The 20522-nt window shown below is 42.4% G+C and overlaps 1 protein-coding gene across 1 annotated transcript in view; it reads right to left on the minus strand.

The window, feature by feature from the left end:
• The window catches only part of LOC135509348 (transmembrane protein 266-like), a 59917-nt gene that overhangs the window by 9115 nt on the left and 30280 nt on the right, over positions 1–20522 (minus strand). The window contains exons 4-8 of the mRNA XM_064929913.1: positions 7030–7184; positions 4401–4474; positions 3215–3271; positions 1122–1260; positions 497–612 (exon numbers count right to left, since the gene is read on the minus strand). Coding sequence (XP_064785985.1) covers positions 497–612; positions 1122–1260; positions 3215–3271; positions 4401–4474; positions 7030–7184 — 541 coding nt within the window. The remainder of the gene's footprint in view (positions 1–496; positions 613–1121; positions 1261–3214; positions 3272–4400; positions 4475–7029; positions 7185–20522) is intronic.

Raw genomic sequence — 20522 nt, forward strand, 5'->3', positions numbered from 1 at the left:
TTGGCTATATTGCCAAACCCTGACTTGTATCACACTGACCATTGCACACATAAATAGATGACATATACGTATGTACATATTACAGATCCGCTCTAATGGTTAGAACATAAACCTTTTCCCTCTTGGGTCAACAGGACCCAGCAGGGTTGTACAGTGACAGTCATAAGCCCTCAGCTTTACTATATTACATGGACAAATGTGACTTTAGAATTTTCCTGAATGGAAATCCCAGGATGGGAATAACAGGAATGTTGTGAATCATTATGACTGAATACAGAGCCTGATAGTATCTCCTATTAAGGATATGTGATCTATTTATGTATTCAAAGGGTCAGTGTGACAAAATTCAGTGTTTGTCAGATTAAAGGTTTGGTTATTCCACTAATATGTGTGTGAATTTGAATGTGTTATTTTAGCAATTATTTCTGGCACTTTGCTTCCCTCTACTGGTCAATGACAGGTAACGGTAACTCGTTCGACAGTTGTGTGAACATACTGCCTGCTCCTGGCAGATCTGGGTGAGTCTCTCCAGCTGCTCCTCCCTGACAGCTTTGGCCTTCTCATACTGCTGGTTCTCCATCTCCATCTCCACCTTCACCTGCAGCACGTAGGCTGGGACAGAACACAGGGCAGACTGTTATAGAGACTGCTTTGTAGGGATAAACAGTCACACTGACATAACTTTTTTTTTTTTAATATCAGTAGTAGGCCACATAAGATGGATTATGATCAGTAAGAAAAATATGTTTCCTGTCTTAAATCAATCATTGTACATGTGTGTGCATGTGAAACATGGAACTTCCACAAGAGGGCGTAACAATTAAAAACAGCTTAGACTCAAGAAACAGTACAACGTGTGTGTATCTGTATCAGATTATGTATGTATTTGTCATAGTGTTGTAAAGCAAGTATTGATTGTGGTTGGTAATATGCATGGTAAAAAAAAATCCGTAAAGCTCAGTAAAAAACCAGTTAGGATAATAACATCCATAAGGGTGGAGCTGCAGAAATATTGTTGTCGCATCTCTGTGACCTGACAGTTAAGGACATGACACAGAGGAGACTGTATTCATCCACCCTTTGCACCCCATACATCTACCCTCAGGCCCTCCCAGCCTCACCATCAATGATCCTCTTGACCCTCCAGATGCGCAGGGTGATGATGAGGCCGATGGCGTCCCAGGGACTGCTAGGGCCGTTGGCCACCGTTGAGGCCACCATGGGGGCCAGGGACAGGACAATGACTGCACCGTCAAACACCTACACACAAGCACACACACAAAGATATTAGCAAGAAGACAATATTTGAATGAAAAAACATGTACAACTATGACAGACAAAATTAGAAAAAAAATCCAGATTACATTGTAGGATTTTTTATGAATTTATTTGCAAATTATGGTAGAAAATAAGTATTTGGTCACCTACAAACAAGCAAGATTTCTGGCTCTCACAGACCTGTAACTTATTCTTTAAGAGGCTCCTCTGTCCTCCACTCGTTACCTGTATTAATGGCACCTGTTTGAACTTGTTATCAGTATAAAAGACACATGTCCACAACCTCAAACAATCACACTCCAAACTCCACAATGGCCAAGACCAAAGAGCTGTCAAAGGACACCAGAAACAAAATTGTAGACCTGCACCAGGCTGGGAAGACTGCATCTGCAATAGGTAAGCAGCTTGGTTTGAAGAAATCAACTGTGAGAGCAATTATTAGGAAATGGAAGACATACAAGACCACTGATAATCTCCCTCGATCTGGGGCTCCACGCAAGATCTCACCCCGTGGGGTCAAAATGATCACAAGAACGGTGAGCAAAAATCCCAGAACCACACGGGGGGACCTAGTGAATGACCTGCAGAGAGCTGGGACCAAAGTAACAAAGCCTACCATCAGTAACACACTACGCCGCCAGGGACTCAAATCCTGCAGTGCCAGACGTGTCCCCCTGCTTAAGCCAGTACATGTCCAAGCCCGTCTGAAGTTTGCTAGAGAGCATTTGGATGATACAGAAGAAGATTGGGAGAATGTCATATGGTCAGATGAAACCAAAATATAACTTTTTGGTAAAAACTCAACTTGCCGTGTTTGGAGTGCAAAGAATGCTGAGTTGCATCCAAAGAACACCATACCTACTGTGAAGCATGGGGGTCGAAACATCATGCTTTGGGGCTGTTTTTCTGCAAAGGGACCAGGACGAATGATCCGTGTGAAGGAAAGAATGAATGGGGCCATGTATCGTGAGATTTTTAGTGAAAACCTCCTTCCATCAGCAAGGGCATTGAAGATGAAACATGGCTGGGTCTTTCAGCATGACAATGATCCCAAACACACCGCCCGGGCAATGAAGGAGTGGCTTCGTAAGAAGCATTTCAAGGTCCTGAAGTGGCCTAGCCAGTCTCCAGATCTCAACCCCATAGAAAATCTTTGGAGGGAGTTGAAAGTCCGTGTTGCCCAGCAACAGCCCCAAAACATCACTGCTCTAGAGGAGATCTGCATGGAGGAATGTGCCAAAATACCAGCATCAGTGTGTGAAAACCTTGTGAAGACTTACAGAAAACGTTTGACCTCTGTCATTGCCAACAAAGGGTATATACAGTGCCTTGCGAAAGTATTCGGCCCCCTTGAACTTTGCGACCTTTTGCCACATTTCAGGCTTCAAACATAAAGATATAAAACTGTATTTTTTTGTGAAGAATCAACAACAAGTGGGACACAATCATGAAGTGGAACGACATTTATTGGATATTTCAAACTTTTTTAACAATCAAAAACTGAAAAATTGGGCGTGCAAAATTATTCAAAGTTCAAGGGGGCCGAATACTTTCGCAAGGCACTGTAACAAAGTATTGAGATAAACTTTTGTTATTGACCAAATACTTATTTTCCACCATAATTTGCAAATAAATTCATTCAAAATCCTACAATGTGATTTTCTGGATTCATTTTTCTCATTTTGTCTGTCATAGTTGAAGTGAACCTATGATGAAAATTACAGGCCTCTCTCATCTTTTTAAGTGGGAGAACTTGCACAATTGGTGGCTGACTAAATACTTTTTTGCCCCACTGTACATATCCAAGTTTCAGAACATTCCCTCCAGGCCTGTGGGTGGTTTCCAGTCAGAGGTCTGACATTTGGAGAATAATATTGCTGTGGAAGTGGTGGGCTGCTCCGAACCCCACCTCAGGATGGCGCCCCAGGGAGCTTACCTCCACTTTGTTCTCGATGTAATCCCAGATCCCCAGCACCACAATTCTGAACACCGTCTGAGAGAGTGGGGGAGGGAGATAGGGAGGGAAAGGGTAAAAAGGATTGGGGAAGAGAACCATAGCAATAGAATACATTTCCTTTAATTGTAAATACACCCCTAAAAATACTAATGTCCCAGCAAAAGTGAATTGCAGTTGTGATTCAGTTCTCTTTCATCTATCCACCAGCAATTCATCAATGACATACTCCTACAGTTCACTGCCACAGCGGTCAGATTTCCTTCAAACAATTAGAGACACACACTGCACCAGCTGCAGCTGACTCATCAGGGGCTGCAGAAGGCCACTGCACTCCTCCTTTCTTTTTACATATTCAGGATTCCACCTGAGCAGAAGCTGTCCTGCCACAGCCAATACTTACATGAATCACTAAGGGTTAGCTTGCATTGATAACTAAAACACATACACATGGTAGATGGTGGCAGATTGTGGTAAATTGCATCATTCTGGCAACAATGGCTGACACATAAATAACTTGTCATAGAATTCTGCGGCACCCCGCAAGCTGTGCTGCAGTACGCCACAACTTTTAATGGAAGAACCACAGTACTGTTTCTCAACCAAATAGAGCAGCAGACCAGTGAACAGAGAACTACACAAATAAACTGCTAGGCCTGAGGAAACGGTAATCAATAGGGTTTATCTGAGGCTCTGGCGCTAGTTAAAAGCTACGGTGGAACAGAAAAGCTCTATCTGCATTTTAGATCAAAGTGATTGTGTTGACTAAACGTAATACATCAAGAGCAATTAACAGTCACAGCAAGTTGTGAAGGGAAATAGTATCAGAATGAGTGAGATAGAGGAGGCTGTAACGCTGTGAACAAACATTAGGAGCAAATTAAATAGCTGTGTTTACGTTTAACAATATACTGTATGTAATGGACCAAGAGTACATTGACCAACGCTCTAATAAGTCGATAAGTGTTGATAAAAGAAAGGCCAGGGCTTAATAGGGCGTTGTAATCAGAATACACCACTGCACCTCTCTAGCTCACCTTTGTCTCAATCAACTATAGCACACTAGAGCATTAAATCAACCCTCCGCTACATCAGCTTTAAATGAGCCTGCTGCCACTGTGGTGACTGTGGGGGAGAGAGCGAGAGAGAGAGAGGGAGAGTGGCTCACCTCAGTGAAGAACACAGACAGAATGGCCAGGCTGATCCAGTGGATGATGCTGGCAAACTGGAACGCGTTGTTAACTGTGAAGACAGCACAGCAGAGACACCATTTCAAGATGACTAGTTTACTCAGGGTTCAGATCATTTGGTAAATCCTGGAGACAGACCCAAGCACAGACACATAGCCCTCTGTAGCTCAGTGTGTAGAGCAGGGCCATTGTTAATGCCAGGATAGTGGGTTTGATTCCCAGGACTGCTTATAAATAAAATGTATACACACTTGACTGTAGTTTGCTTTGGATAAAATTGTCTGTTAAATGGCATATGCAGTGCATTCGGAGAGTATTCAGACCTCTTGACTTATTCCAAATTTTGTTACATTACAGCCTTATTCTAAAATCGATTACAAAGTTTTTTTTCCGTCATCAATCTACACACAATACCCCATAATGATAAAGCAAAAACAGGTTTTTAGACATTTTTGCAAATTGCTCAGTTTGGCCGGGTGGCCAGCTCCAGGAAGAGTCTTTTGATGGTTCCAAACTTCTTCCATTTAAGAATGATGGAGGCCATTGTGTTCCTGGGGACCTTCAATGCTGCAGAAATGTTTGTACCCTTCCCCAGATCTGTGCCTTGGCTCCCTGTTTCGGAGCTCTACGGACAATTGCTTCGACCGCTTGGTTTTTGCTCTGACATGTACTGTCAACTGTGGGACATTATATAGAAACGTTTGTGCCTTTCCAAATCATGTCCAATCAATTGAATTTACCACAGGTGGACTCCAATCAAGTTGTAGAAACATCTCAAGGATGATCAATGGAAATAGGATGCACCTAAGCTCAATTTCAAGTCTCATAGGAAAGGGTCTGAATACTTATGTAAATAAGGTATTTCTGTTTTTATTTTAATACATTTGCAAAAATGTCTAAAAAAATGTCTAAAATGTCTAAAAACCTATATTTAATCCAATTTAGAATAAGGCTGTAACGTAACAAATTGTGTAAAAGGTCAAGGGGTCTGAATACTTTCCGAATGCACTGTATATATACTGTATATATTATATAGACAAAGATGTGCATGCACAGGTTTGTCTGACTTCATGCCTATTCATCAGCCTAATCGTACTACATTAGGCTGTCAGCTACAGCATTTCTCTTCAAGCACCTCTTCCCTTCTGTCTTTATTTGTTGTGCTCACTGATCTGTCAATCAGTCCGTTAATCTTCCTCCATCCCTCCCTCTCTCTGTACATTCACCCAGCAGACAGACAACCTCTCTCTCCCCATTTATTTGTCTTACTTTACCTCCCAACCGTTCTGTCTCTTCAATCTGCCTCCAGGAACTTGTTAAGACTTGAATACGTTAAGATACAGCCATATTGACTTGTAACCCATATCGCCCTAGCATCGTTCATAGAGCTTGTGACACCACAGAGGTGGGGACTCCTGACTGTAACCCATGAAAGATGAGGACAACCACCTCCTTCTCCAGAGCAAGATGATGCAGATGAGGTCATTTCCATGTGCTATAGGTCACAGTGGCATTGGACCACCTGTCACTGTTTACTGAGGAATACTAATGATGCTGATATTATAGAGGAGAGGTCACAGCCCCAGGTCCTGGACCTGTCACTGTTTGCTGAGGAATACTAATGATGCTGATATTATAGAGGAGAGGTCACAGCCCCAGTCCCTGGACCTGTCACTGTCACTGTTTACTGAGGAATACTAATGATGCTGATATTATAGAGGAAAGGTCCCAGCCCCAGGTCCTGGACCTGTCACTGTTTGCTGAGGAATACTAATGATGCTGATATTATAGAGGAGAGGTCACAGCCCCAGTCCCTGGACCTGTCACTGTCACTGTTTACTGAGGAATACTAATGATGCTGATATTATAGAGGAGAGGTCCCAGCCCCAGGTCCTGGACGTGTCACTGTTTACTGAGGAATACTAATGATGCTGATATTATAGAGGAGAGGTCCCAGCCCCAGGTCCTGGACGTGTCACTGTTTACTGAGGAATACTAATGATGCTGATATTATAGAGGAGAGGTCCCAGCCCCAGGTCCTGGACCTGTCACTGTTTACTGAGAAATACTAATGATGCTGATATTATAGAGGAGAGGTCACAGCCCCAGGTCCTGGACTTGTCACTGTCACTGTTTACTGAGGAATACTAATGATGCTGATGCTATAGAGGAGAGGTCACAGCCCCAGGTCCTGGACCTGTCACTGTCACTGTTTACTGAGAAATACTAATGATGCTGATATTATAGAGGAGAGGTCCCAGCCCCAGGTCCTGGACGTGTCACTGTTTACTGAGGAATACTAATGATGCTGATATTATAGAGGAGAGATCACAGCCCCAGGTCCTGGACCTGTCACTTTGTAATAATAGGTACTGTATTTATTGTACAACAGACCTAGTGCCAACATTAGCCATATTCCTAATAACAGATGTGCATTTTTGTAAATTCCAAATTCCAACATAACACAAATTCCACAGCTGTTTTGTGTGTTTTAACTTCACTAAGGGTCGAATCACAATTGAAGATATGTGCAAGTAACTCAAATGTTCATGTATCTATAAGCCGAGATCCAGGTTCTAATACAGAGACAGGTCCAGGGTCACTCACACTGCAGAAGCTTGGTGTCGATGAGCAGCTCCAGACACAGCAGCACGACCACCAGGATGACACAAGCTACCAGGAAACAGTTGAAGCCTGCACTCAGCAGACATACCTGCCATAGGGCTGCCCTCCGCCCACAGCATGGCTTCAGCCAGTTAGACCTGACACCAGAAGGGGGGAGGAATGCAGAAACAAAGCTGAATGTCATGATATGCAAATCAGAGATGGAAATGTATTTAATTGTATTAGTTCTCTTTGAAACCTCAATGGTGAAGTCGTTGAGAAATGCTTTCTACCATGTGTTCGACTCTGTTTCAGCCAGCAGAAGGCAGCGTTCCAATCAGGCACAAATACATACAAAACACATCCACACACATTTTTTATTTTTTATTTCATCTTTATTTAACCAGGTAGGCCAGTTGAGAACAAGTTGTCATTTACAACTGTGATCTGCCCAAGATAAAACAAAGCAGTGCCACACAAGCAACAACACAGAGGTACACATGGAATAAACAAACATACAGTCAATAACACAATAGGGAAAAAAATCTACAGTGTATATACATTGTGTGCAAATGAAGTAAGATTAGGGAGGTAAGGCAATAAATAGGCCGTAATGGCGAAGTAATTACAACTTAGCATTTAAACACTGGAGTGATAGATGTGCAGAAGATGAATGTGCAAGTAGAGATACTGGGGTGCAAAGGAGCAATAAATAAATAACAATATGGGGATGAGGTAGTTAGATGAGCAATTTACAGGTGGTCTACGTACAGATGCAGTGATCTGTGAGCTGCTCTGACCGCTGATGCTAACGTTAGAGAGGGAGATATGAGTCTCCAGCTTCAGTGATTTTTGCAATTTGTTCCAGTCATTGGCAGCAGAGAACTTGAAGGAAAGGCAGCCAAAGGAGGAATAGGCTTTGGGGGTGACCAGTGAAATATATCTGCTGGAGCATGTGCTACGGTTGAGTGCTGCTATGGTGACCAGTAAGCTGAGAAAAGGCGGAGCTTTACCTAGCAAAGAGTTATAGATGACGTGGAGCTAGTGGGTTTTCGAGGAATATGAAGCGAGGGCCAGCCAACGAGAGCATACAGGTCGCAGTGGTGGTGACAAAACGGATGGCACTGTGATAGACTGCATCCAATTTGCTGAGTAGAGTGTTGGAGGCATGACATCGCCAAACTCAAGGATCGGTAGGATAGTCCGTTTTACGAGGGTATGTTTGGCAGCATGAGTGAAGGAAGCTTTGTTGCGAAATAGGAAGCAGATTCTAGATTTGATTTTGGATTGGAGATGTTTAATGTGAGTCTGGAACAAGAGTTTACAGTCTAACCAGACACCTAGGTATTTGTAATTGTCCACATATTCTAAGTCTGTCACGTTCTGACCTTAGTTCTTTTAGTTATGTCTTTGTTTGAGTATGGTCAGGGCGTGAGTTGAGTGGGTTGTCTATGTTCCTTGTTCTATAATTTGGGATTTCTATGTTTGGCCTGGTATGGTTCTCAATCAGAGGCAGCTGTTTATCATTGTCCCTGATTGAGAACCATATTTAGGTAGCCTGGTTTCACTTTTGAGTTGTGGGTGAATATTTCCTGTTTAGTGTTTTTGTCATTCACCTTACGGGACTGTTTTGTTGTTGTTTATTGTTTTTGTTCAGTGTTCATTTTGCTTTATTAAATTATGGACACTTACCACGCTGCACATTGGTCTGACATTTCTTACTCCTCGTCAGAGGAGGACGAAGATGAATGTTACAAAGTCAGAACCATCCAGAGTACTGATGCTGGACAGGTGGGCAGGTGCGGGAAGCTATTGGTTGAAGAGCATGCATTTAGTTTTACTTGCATTTAAGAGCAGTTGGAGGCCACGGAAGGAGTGTTGTATGGCATTGAGGCTCGTCTGGAGGTTAGTTAACACAGTGTCCAAAGAAGGGCCAGAAGTATACAGAATGGTGTCGTCTGCGTAGAGGTGGATCAGAGAATCACCAGCAGCAAGAACGACATCATTGATGTATACAGAGAAAATAGTCAGACTGAGAATTGAACCCTGTGGCACCCCCATAGAGACTGGCAGAGGTCCGGACAACAGGCCCTCCGATTTCGCACAGAACTCTATCAGAGAAGTAGTTGGTGAACCAGGCGAGGCAGTCATTTGAGAAACCAAGGCTGTTGAGTCTGCCGATAAGAATGTGGTGATTGACAGAGTTGAAAGCCTTGGCCAGGTCGATGAATACGGCTGCACAGTATTGTCTTTTATCGATGGCGGTTATGATATCGTTTAGGACCTTGAGTGTGGCTGTGGTGCACCCATGACTAGCTCGGAAACCAGATTGCATAGCGGAGAAGGTATGGTGGGATTCGAAATGGTCGGTGATCTGTTTGTTAACTTGGCTTTCGAAGACCTTAGAAAGGCAGGGTAGAATTGATATAGGTCTGTAACAGTTTGGGTCTAGAGTGTCTCCCCCTTTGAAGAGGGGGATGACCGCGGCAGCTCTCCAATCTTTGGGGATCTCAGACAATACAAAAGAGGTTGAACAGGCTAGTAATAGGGGTTGCAACAATTTCAGCAGATAATTTTAGAAAGAGAGGGTCCGGGTTGTCAAGCCCAGCTGATTTGTAGGGGTCCAGATTTTGCAACTCTTTCAGAACATCAGCTATCTGGTTTTGGGTGAAGGAGAAATGGGGGAGGTTTGGGCAAGTTGTTGTGGGGTGTGCAGGGCTGTTGACCGGGGTAGGGGTAGCCAGGTGGAAAGCATGGCCAGCCGTAGAAAAATGCTTATTGAAATTCTCAATTATTGTGGATTTATAAGTGGTGACAGTGTTTTCTAGCCTCAGTGCAGTGGGCAGCTGGGAGGAGGTGCTCTTATTCTCCATGGACTTTACAGTGTCCCAGAACTTTGTGGAGTTTGTGCTACAGGATGCAAATTTCTGATTGAAAAAGCTAGCCTTAGCTTGCCTAACTGCCTGTTTATATTGGTTCCTAACTTCCCTGAAAAGTTGCATATCATGGGGGCTATTCGATGCTAATGCAGTACGCCACAGGATGTTTTTGTGCTGGTCAAGGGCAGCCACACATACTACAGATACTACTGATTTGTGACAGGGTTTGTTGGCCAACACAGAGCTTGTGTTTGCCTTGTGCACCACTCACCACATGGCCATATTTACTCAGCTTTACAAACAAAATATATTGGCACTTTCGAGAGCTGAGCATTATGTTGAAGCTAAAGAACTCTAAACACGATGTTGATGTTCATGATCTCTTTATTTAGAGACATAAAGAGATATATTTCTCAGCCAGATCTCTGTGCTCAGTGTGCCTCATTCCTTTTGGAAGCAGACTCTGTTCTGTTGTGTTGTGTTCCAGCCATCACCATGCTGGCTGTGGGACTGTTTAGCAGAGAGTATTCTCTCTGCTACTCTCTGCTACCGCACAGCAAGCGATACTGGTGCACCAAGTCTGGAACCAACAGGACCCTGAACAGCTTCTACCTCCACGCCATAATACTGCTAAATAGATAGTTAAATAGCTATCCAGACTATCTGTATTGACCCTTTTTGCACAAATGTTTTTTACTCAATTTTCTATTTTTCCTTTATTTAACCAGGCAAGTCAGTTAAGAACAAATATTATTATTTTCAATGACGGCCTGGGAACAGTGGGTTAACTGCCTGTTCAAGGGCAGAATGACAGATTTGTACCTTGTCAGCTTGGGGGTTTGAACTCACAACCTTTCGGTTACTAGTCCAACGCTCTAACCACTAGGCTACCCACATTGTTTATTATCGATCCCGTTGCCTAGTCACTTTATTCCTAGTTACATGTACATATCTACTTTATTTACCTTGTACTCCTGCACATCGACTCGGTACTGGTACCCTATGTAGGCTCCAGTGATCCTCTTCCCTGTACATCGCCATGCATTTTCATGTGTGGACATGAGTTGAATTTCCCAGGTGAGCTGGTCGCTTGTCTAGGTACATTGTGTCTGCCTTAAATCCAACCTGTCTCCCCTCTGTGTCCCTCCTACCAGATATTAGGCCTGAGAGAGGCTCCCAGGGATTTACGGTCAATAAATAATGACAGATCTGTGCAAGGCAGACAGGGCTTTACTTCTCTGTCATTACTCTGTCACCTTTCCCAGAGTGAAGAAATACCATGATCAACATTCGTCTCTAAGCACAAGAGAGGCAGAAAGATTCTACTTCCAGGCTTCAGGACAGAGCAGGCAAACAGACAGAGAGGCATTTATTTCTGAAGCCACTGGGGCTATGCAAAGAGGGGTAGAGAGAGAAAAGAGAGAGAGTGGGGAGGGAGAGAGAGGTTGGAGCCAGAGAGAGAGCGAGAGAGAGAGAGTAAGAGTGTCCCAGTGAGAGGGGCCATTTTGCGGCTACAGCTGGACCTCCGGTGGAGGACTAGATATCCTGTCCACCTGGTGCCAAGGTCCGCAGAGGGGCTGGGGTCTGGAGCAGGGCCATGCTGTGTCAATGAGAACTCCCAGGGGCTAACTGGCACACACTGCTGCCCACTGCACCCCTGCCAGTCACTCTGAGCCAAGCCATGCCAACAGATTAGGAGCACAACTCTGGAGGTGACAAGGAATTAGAGGAGGATTCCATGTGATAACAGAAAATACTTTCATTCATTCTATTTATTGGCCAGTAGTTAAAACATTTCTGCCACAGCTATGTGACAGGGTAGCACAATGACAAAGCACTTTTTTTTAGGAAACACCTAAAAAGGCTAATTTTAACGTATATGGTTTCATAATTAATTTACAGGTCTCCCTCCAGCAACGAAGGAAAATGCATTAATTTAATACAATGGTCAAGATAAACCCTATCTGGAAGGAGTGTAAATGGCCCCCGACCTCTCGAAGCTCAGAAATTACATTTTGTGGAAATAATTTTAAACCTGGAGCACTGAAGACTTGAATTGAAGTAGTATCAGTGGTAAAACTGAGTGAGAGTGGCTATAGAACAGGCAATACTTCAAGGAGCTCCCACACACACACACACACACACACACACACACACACACACACACACACACACACACACACACACACACACACACACACACACACACACACACACACACACACACACACACACACACACACACACACACACACACACACAGTATTTGCAAGGAGGAAATGAGAGCTGCAGAGGGGTCTGGACCAGACCAGAAAGGTTTATAAAGGCATCAGGAGTAAGTTGCGGTAGGGAGTGAAAGTGGGAGCGAGGGGAGATTGAACTGTGATAGACAGAGGAGGACGATTAAACCATGGGACTGATCCATACAGCCCAGGAGAGGAGAGGAGGTGAGCTGCTGGACACCACATCAGCTGATACAGCCCTCACAACAGACAGAGAGGAGAGATGACAGAGTGGACAGAGATATCACTGTGTGTCAGGGAGCAGGTGTGTGACTGACCACACTCAGGCACACTGTTGGTGGCCCTTACTCCTGCTCCGCTCCACAGGCTGGGCTGGGCTTGGCTCAGGCCCCTGCTAGTCTTACTGAAAAGAACCTATCAGAAAAGCACTGCTTTCATTTACAGTCAGTCCTAATCGAGCCAAGATTAAAGACAAAGTTAAGGCACCAGGCCTACTCATCCCATCTGCCACCATTGTAGCCTTGTCCCAGATCTGTTTAACTCCTATGGTCATTATCATGCCAAATGTACAATTTATAACTATTTCTTTGGTCGTTGTCATGCCAATTCCTATGCACACTCATATGTGACACGCCAGCGCAATGGGGGTGGATGACGTTAGTTCCTACTTCCCAGTAAGGCCGTTTTGGCAGACATGCCTTCTTAAACATGTAAACCTTCATGTGCCTTAATTACAAACTTGTATGTGAGTTGTAAATGTGAATGTTAAATTAGGAGCCTAGTTTAGCCTGAGCTACTGTACATAGGGAGAGACATAATCACTCCTCGCTAGTCATGATTGGTTGAGATAATGGAGGGCTTAACCATGCTGACGGTTGGCCACGCGTTTCTTTACACGTTTTTTAAAGAGATGGGTGGGGCTATGGCTGAAGAGGGTGTGAACAATGCTGAATTGGCGTAAACAAAGAGGAGCTCTCCAGCTCTCAAAATCTTTCCGAGGCATTCTCCTAAGTGGGATATTACAGTTTTTTTCAATTGCTACTTTTCAATACTGAAGCCACTTTTTCCAAACTCACACAGTCTGCATCACCAACATGCATCTTGGCCAAACAGTTAATCTCACCTCCAAAACTCACTCAAACCACCAAAACCCTTCATACATGTCTCAAAATAAGCTCGTTCGACCAGAACACTGGCAACAATTCTCAGTCAGAAAGCATACAGTACATTGTCACTCATAACACACTGACCTAAAAAACATTAACAGGGAGCATTACATAAATTATGAACTTTTCTCTTTGAAGTTTGAATGATTTTTCATACAAATCAGTATTTCATTATAGAATAAGAATAACACCTTTTCACTTTATTGACTGTACTAAAGTATATGTAACAAGAATTAACCAGAAACACAGCAATTGGCTTCAATAGCCTTTATTTTTTCTTTATCTTGGCATATCATAATTTACTTAATCTACAAAGTTGAAACAAAAAACTAATTCCTGAAATTCCAGGGCTGCAATAATAATAAACCCATCATCAACATGTATAATATAATCACTCATACTGTACAGTACTGTGAAGGTTCTAGTTCTCATCAACATGTATAATATAATCACTCATACTGTACAGTACTGTGAGGGTTCTAGTTCTCATCAACATGTATAATATAATCACTCATACTGTACAGTACTGTGAGGGTTCTAGTTCTCATCAACATGTATAGTATAATCACTCATACTGTACAGTACTGTGAGGGTTCTAGTTCTCATCAACATGTATAATATAATCACTCATACTGTACAGTACTGTGAGGGTTCTAGTTCTCATCAACATGTATAGTATAATCACTCATACTGTACAGTACTGTGAGGGTTCTAGTTCTCATCAACATGTATAATATACTCACTCATACTGTACAGTACTGTGAGGGTTCTAGTTCTCATCAACATGTATAATATAATCACTCATACTGTACAGTACTGTGAGGGTTCTAGTTCTCATCAACATGTATAATATAATCACTCATACTGTACAGTACTGTGAGGGTTCTAGTTCTCAACAACATGTATAATATAATCACTCATACTGTACAGTACTGTGAGGGTTCTAGTTCTCATCAACATGTATAATATAATCACTCATACTGTACAGTACTGTGAAGGTTCTAGTTCTCATCAACATGTATAATATAATCACTCATACTGTACAGTACTGTGAAGGTTCTAGTTCTCATCAACATGTATAGTATAACACTCATACTGTACAGTACTGTGAAGGTTCTAGTTCTCATCAACATGTATAATATAATCACTCATACTGTACAGTACTGTGAGGGTTCTAGTTCTCATCAACATATATAATATAATCACTCATACTGTACAGTACTGTGAGGGTTCTAGTTCTCATCAACATGTATAATATAATCACTCATACTGTACAGTACTGTGAGGGTTCTAGTTCTCATCAACATGTATAATATAATCACTCATACTGTACAGTACTGTGAGGGTTCTAGTTTTCATCAACATGTATAGTATAACACTCATACTGTACAGTACTGTGAGGGTTCTAGTTCTCATCAACATGTATAGTATAACACTCATACTGTACAGTACTGTGAGGGTTCTAGTTCTCATCAACATGTATAATATAACACTCATACTGTACGGTACTGTGAGGGTTCTAGTTCTCATCAACATGTATAGTATAACACTCATACTGTACAGTACTGTGAAGGTTCTAGTTCTCATCAACATGTATAATATAATCACTCATACTGTACAGTACTGTGAGGGTTCTAGTTCTCATCAACATATATAATATAATCACTCATACTGTACAGTACTGTGAGGGTTCTAGTTCTCATCAACATGTATAATATAATCACTCATACTGTACAGTACTGTGAGGGTTCTAGTTCTCATCAACATGTATAATATAATCACTCATACTGTACAGTACTGTGAGGGTTCTAGTTTTCATCAACATGTATAGTATAACACTCATACTGTACAGTACTGTGAGGGTTCTAGTTCTCATCAACATGTATAGTATAACACTCATACTGTACAGTACTGTGAGGGTTCTAGTTCTCATCAACATGTATAATATAACACTCATACTGTACGGTACTGTGAGGGTTCTAGTTCTCATCAACATGTATAGTATAATCACTCATACTGTACAGTACTGTGAGGGTTCTAGTTCTCATCAACATGTATAGTATAACACTCATACTGTACAGTACTGTGAGGGTTCTAGTTCTCATCAACATGTATAGTATAACACTCATACTGTACAGTACTGTGAGGGTTCTAGTTCTCATCAACATGTATAATATAATCACTCATACTGTACAGTACTGTGAGGGTTCTAGTTCTCATCAACATGTATAATATAATCACTCATACTGTACAGTACTGTGAGGGTTCTAGTTCTCATCAACATATATAGTATAACACTCATACTGTACAGTACTGTGAGGGTTCTAGTTCTCATCAACATGTATAGTATAATCACTCATACTGTACAGTACTGTGAGGGTTCTAGTTCTCATCAACATGTATAATATAATCACTCATACTGTACAGTACTGTGAGGGTTCTAGTTCCCATCAACATGTATAGTATAATCACTCATACTGTACAGTACTGTGAGGGTTCTAGTTCTCATCAACATGTATAGTATAACACTCATACTGTACAGTACTGTGAGGGTTCTAGTTCTCATCAACATGTATAGTATAACACTCATACTGTACAGTACTGTGAGGGTTCTAGTTCTCATCAACATGTATAATATAATCACTCATACTGTACAGTACTGTGAGGGTTCTAGTTCTCATCAACATGTATAGTATAATCACTCATACTGTACAGTACTGTACTACTAGTTCTCCCTCTCTCCTGCATTTGGCCACAAGTTCTCATCAACATCACATCTTATATCTTCTCTGGCAATGCATCTTGGAAAGTATCTCCTGGAATGTCTAATCCAACCCTGGCAGTCTTCAGGAGAAGTGTCTCCACACCCTGGCAGTCTTCAGGAGAAGTGTCTCCACACCCTGGAAGTCTTCAGGAGAAGTGTCTCCACATCCTGGCAGTCTTCAGGAGAAGTGTCTCCACACCCTGGAAGTCTTCAGGAGAAGTGTCTCCACACCCTGGAAGTCTTCAGGAGAAGTGTCTCCACATCCTGGCAGTCTTCAGGAGAAGTGTCTCCACACCCTGGCAGTCTTCAGGAGAAGTGTCTCCACACCCTGGCAGTCTTCAGGAGAAGTGTCTCCACACCCTGGCAGTCTTCAGGAGAAGTGTCTCCACACCCTGGCAGTCTTCAGGAGAAGTGTCTCCACACCCTGGCAGTCTTCAGGAGAAGTGTCTCCACACCCTGGCAGTCTTCAGGAGAAGTGTCTCCACACCCCACATTCATAGCATCCAGTAAGGACATCATGTGGATGGTGGTCATAAACCTTCCTCCTCCACGCAGAGAAAACCTCCTCTATGGGGTTTAGGAAGGGGGAGTATGGAGGCAGGAATAGTACTGACATCCTGGGATGTGCAGCAAACCAGCCTGACTGCAGCAGAGTGGTGGAATGCCACATGATCCCACACAACAACGAAGGTAGGGGAGTTTCTTGCCCCTCTCTCCTCTGCTGGTACAAGTTGATTATGCAGGTCATCCAGAAAATAAATGAGCCTCTCTGTATTGTAGGGGCCAATGAGTGGTTTGTGTAACAGCAAACCATCATTGGACAGTGCTGCACACATTGTGATGTTAGCTCTTCTCTGGCCTGGGACATCCACGGTTGCTCACTGTCCAATCACATTTCTTCCCCTGCAGCATGTTTTTGCCATGTTGAATCCAGCTTCATCCACAAAGCCAGTTTGCCTGGCTTCCATCTCCATTACTCTCTAAAATTTAATACATTCACAGATTTACAGTACTTTACATTATGCATAGCTGTGTATGTACCCTGTTTGGTTATTGAACATACATCTAACCTGGATAGATTGATACCAGAGTTATTTCACTTGTTCACCATTTCTCTCAAAGGGTACAGCGTACAACTGCTTCATCCTTATTTTATATAGGACTCTGGCCATTGTCGTTGTGCTGACCGTATTCACATTTCCAAAAGTGATATTGTCTGCCAGCAACCAAGTTGTATTGCATTGTTGCCAATTACCATGTCAACAATGGCAATTTCCTGCACATCTGATAATATTCTGCCCCTCCCTCCTGTGGGAGGCAACCTTTGGATCCTACTGAAAAACACAAAACAATCAATATATTTCAAAATGTCAGTACATGTAAAAATGTGAACATACTATATTGTACTGTAATATGTAGTTCAATTATCATTGAAGGATGTTTTGCTGGAAAATTTGTACTATTGAAACAACTGTTGAACGCTGCGGATTTGGTTGCACCCTTAACCTCTTACATCTATGGGGGCGCTATTTCATTTTTGGATGAAAAAACGTTCCCGTTTTAAACAAGATATTTTGTCACAAAAAGATGCTCGACTATGCATATAATTGATAGCATTCGAAAGAAAACACTCTGACGTGTCCAGAACTACCAAGATATTCTCTGTGCGTGCCCTAGAACGTGAGCTTCAGGGAAAACCAAGATGAGATGGCATCCAGGAAATGAGCAGGATTTTTGAGGCTCTGTTTTCCATTGTCTCCTTATATGGCTGTGAATGCGAGAGGAATGAGCCTGCCCTTTCTGTCGTTTCCCCAAGGTGTCTGCAGCATTGTGACGTATTTGTAGGCAGATAATTGGAAGATTGACCATAAGAGACCACATTTACCAGGTGTCCGCCCGGTGTCCTGCGCCGAAATTGGTGCGCAAAAGTCACCTGCCAGTATTTTTCCATGGGATACAGAGAGGAAAGCAAGCTTCCACGAACTGCATATCAATGAAGAGATATGTGAAAAAACACCTTGAGGATTGATTCCAAACAACGTTTGCCATGTTTCGGTCGATATTATGTAGTTAATCCGGAAAAAGTTTTACGTTGTATGTGACTGAATTTTCGGTTCGTTTCGGTAGCCAGACGCAATGTAGAAAACGGAACGATTTCTCCTACACACAGACGCTTTCAGGAAAAACTGCGCATTTGGTATGTAACTGAGAGTCTCCTCATTGAAAACATCAGAAGCTCTTCAAAGGTAAATGATTTTATTTATTTGGTTATCTGGTTTTTGTGAAAATGTTGCGTGCTAAATGCTACTCAAAATGCTATGCTAGCTTTGCATACTCTTACACAAATTAGTCAATTTCTATGGTTCAAAAGCATATTTTGAAAATCCGAGATGACAGTGTTGTTAAGAAAAGGCTAAGCTTGAGAGCAGACGCATTATTTTCATTTTATTTGCGATTTTCAGAAATCGTTAACGTTGCGTTATGCTAATGAGCCTGAGGCTTTAGTCACAAACCCGGATCCGGGATGGGGAGTTTCAAGAAGTTAAACCGGCCTCTCTCAAAGAGAGACCATGATTTACAACATGGTCAATAATTGTGGCCCTTATCTCATCAGAGATCACCGCTCTTGGTCTTCCTCTCCTTTGTCCTCCACGCATTCTCCCTCTCCCTGCCACTCTTCTTTCCATACCAACCTGTCTTCCTTGATCCATGTTTCCAAACGAAATCATTCTGAAGCCGTCCTCTTTTGTCTGTTTGGTAACGAGACTAAAAACAGGACATTTGGGTATGCTTTCAGCTGAAATTGCAATCAGCTGTGTTTAGAATGATTACAGTTTTTCTCAATTGCTAAAACACTAAAACCCATTGGCTGAACAAGGTTCTCAGTTGCCTGGACTCATTCAGCTAATTATGCAGTCTGTTGTCAATACCTTAAACCATTTCACATGGTAAAACACAATTTGCAGGTCTCACTTAGACTTTTCAGCAAAACTCTAAACACATTCTCATTCTCAAAACACATTCTGCACTCTAATGCACATGTCATCCATACTGGTAAACACAAGTGGAAACAATCAAATACAAATAGAGAAGACATGTCATTGATTGAACACAACCACTCAAAATGGATTTAACCTGTTTCAAATGATGCGACACAACCAATATAAGCCAGTTCAGAGAGCAAACAGGTTGTTGAAGGTGGGAAGGAGAGAGTCTGAGAATGGATAGAAGAAACAATGTGAGAGGACGAGTGCGTATGCGAGGTGGGCGACAAGGAGGAGGAGGACGAAGAGGAAGACGAAGAGTGGAAATATCTGATGAAATTCAAGCAACAGTTATAGACCATGTTATTGTCCATGGACTGACAATGAGGGAAGCAGGACTTTGAGTGCAACCCAATTTGAGCTGATTTTCTGTGTCCACCATAGTAAGGACATTCAGAGGAGAGAACAGGTACAGGATACTACTGTATTTTTGTAACTGCACATTTACTGTATTACACTATATGCAGCTGTTTCAATAGACATTTGTAAAGTTAATCACTGTATGTATTGTACTGCATGAATATGTTTTGTAACTGCACAACTACTTTTTGTAGAATTGCAAGGCTGCCACATGCAGGTGGAAGGACAGCTATATTCACTCGGGAGCAAGAGGCCGTTATAGTTGGCATGGTCCTTCAAGATAATGCAATACGACTCAGAGAAATCCAGGAACGAGTGATACAAGACAACACACACTTCCAGGGAATCGACAGTGTGAGCATTTTCACTATTGACTGTGTCCTCCATCGTAACAGGATGCGAATGAAACAAGTATACAGAGAACCTTTTGAGCACAACTCACCAAGGGGGAAAGAACTGTGAGCTCAGCATGTGCAAGTAAGTGTACATTCAGAAACATTTACTGTAATCCAGATAGTATGTGTTAGTACTGTAGACGATGTGAATGACATTACTCTTCAGTACATACAATGTCTGTGAATCAGAAGCCTAATTGTACTCTACAGTAGAGGACTGTCTCTGTACGACTTACAAAATCCTACATACAGTATATTGTATTTCTACACAAACAATATTTGACTTGGAGTCCTTGGACAGACCCCATGAGTTCATCTTTGTTAGATTGAAGCAGGCTTCAATCTAACAAAGAGGAGAAGGAGAGGCCGAAACATGATTGGACAGCGGGCCATTGTTGAAGTCTCTGGTCAACGAGGTGGCAATGTCACAATCTGTGCTGCTATCAGCAACCATGGTGTTCTACATCCCCATGTTACACTCGGGCCATATAACACCCAGCACCTTCTAAGATGTATTGCCAATCTAAGAGATATTTTATTTGAGCAGCAGGGTCAAGAGCTAAATGAGAACCCCATTCTCACCTATGTGATAGTGTGGGACAATGTCAGTTTCCACCGAGCTGCTCAGGTAAGGGAATGGTTTAA

The sequence above is a fragment of the Oncorhynchus masou genome, chromosome 22 (assembly GCF_036934945.1).
Source record: "Oncorhynchus masou masou isolate Uvic2021 chromosome 22, UVic_Omas_1.1, whole genome shotgun sequence".
Classification (NCBI taxonomy): domain Eukaryota; kingdom Metazoa; phylum Chordata; class Actinopteri; order Salmoniformes; family Salmonidae; genus Oncorhynchus; species Oncorhynchus masou.